The sequence below is a fragment of the Nematolebias whitei genome, chromosome 1 (assembly GCF_014905685.2).
Source record: "Nematolebias whitei isolate Nwh7 chromosome 1, NemWhi1, whole genome shotgun sequence".
Classification (NCBI taxonomy): domain Eukaryota; kingdom Metazoa; phylum Chordata; class Actinopteri; order Cyprinodontiformes; family Rivulidae; genus Nematolebias; species Nematolebias whitei.
The window spans coordinates 44,346,212-44,347,562 of NC_056498.1; the positions used below are offsets into that span (position 1 = coordinate 44,346,212).

The following is a 1,351-nucleotide window of genomic DNA, read 5'->3' on the forward strand; positions in this document are numbered from 1 at the left end:
TCTTAATACCAGCAACCAGCTCTTTCCAGTCAAATTTCTTCTAACTTTATTATTTATTATTATTAGCCTCAGAGTTACCAGAACGCACCCTGTCACACTAAAGAGTTCTCGGATCCTGTTCCAGCAGCCCTGGCTACGACCCGACACCAACTGATCTCGTGCTGCTGATCTCGGCCTGCAAAGGGACGAAGATGGAGTTCAGACTGAGGTCACGTTGAAAATCACGAGATATGGATCTGATTCAGAACCACACGTCAGAAAGACCCGAGTCAGATTTGAAACAATCAGATTAAATGTGATAAAAAAATCAGACGTGGCTTCCACCTGCAGTGTGAACACAGCTGCAGCATTCCATAAAGCTGAAGGGTTCTACATTTAGCTGATGGTTCGGCTGATGTATAATACTAGAAACGTTCATAAAGGGAGAGTCCATAGGGTCCATAGTAACACTATGAACAAGTTATATGTGAGATTATGGGGTAGAGGTAGGGCTGCTGACTTGGGACCAGAAAGTCTCGGTTTGACTCCCAGACATTTCCACATGCTGTGGTGTCTCTGAGCAAGACACTTTATCCCCCATTGCTCCCCCCACACTTACACAGCTGCCCACTGCTCCACGTGGGCGTCTCTCAGGTGTGATGTTAAATGCAGAGAACTAATGTCATCATTGTATGGAACAAACAATGACCATCTCAAACGTCCCTTTATTGTTTCATATTTCTTTGTGTTCCTTCTGTGATGTTCCAGGGAAGACGCCGAGCTCAGCAGCTGTTGGACGAGTCCAGTAAAGTTCTGTCTGAGGCCGTCAACCTGGGTCTCCAGCACCACGTGTCCTCCTCCGTCCTGGCTGAGTCCGCCCTGAATCTGTTGGAGTGTCACGGACAGCATGACCCTGCAGCGGCAGGTCAATACCTGGCCCTGTTTCAGGTGCAGCTTCAGGTCACCTTCACATCCTCACTGCTTCAGAACCTTTGGACCTGCTCTGAGATCATTCTCTCAGTACCACAGACCAGAACCTGCTGGGCATCGTCTTTCTACCATCTTGGTTTTTGTTGCCAGAGCTGCTGTACGGCTGTCATGGTGGAGGAGGTCCTGAGTTCTGCCTGCGCTGACACCTCAGAGTCACAGCTCTCAGCTCTGCTCAGCATTCGCAGCAACATTCTCCTCTCCCAGGAGGAAAGACCCAGATGCAGGCTGAAGGAGGTGCAGGACTCCCTGAACAGCCTCTCCAAGGTACCGGGTCACAAAGAAGCCACGCATGATTATGGCTGCTCTAAATCCACTTCATGGGCGAATATTAACATTTTATTTTGTTCTAAAATCACACTGAGTGCAGCTGCAAGTACAAGTG

At 48.7% G+C, this 1,351-nt stretch overlaps 1 protein-coding gene across 1 annotated transcript in view; it reads right to left on the reverse strand.

Moving 5' to 3' along the window:
• LOC119420350 (cilia- and flagella-associated protein 46) overlaps positions 1-1,351 on the reverse strand; it is a 51,956-nt gene that overhangs the window by 12,170 nt on the left and 38,435 nt on the right. The window contains exon 30 of the mRNA XM_037687770.1: positions 811-864. Within this exon, the coding sequence (XP_037543698.1) occupies positions 811-864 (54 nt within the window). The remainder of the gene's footprint in view (positions 1-810; positions 865-1,351) is intronic.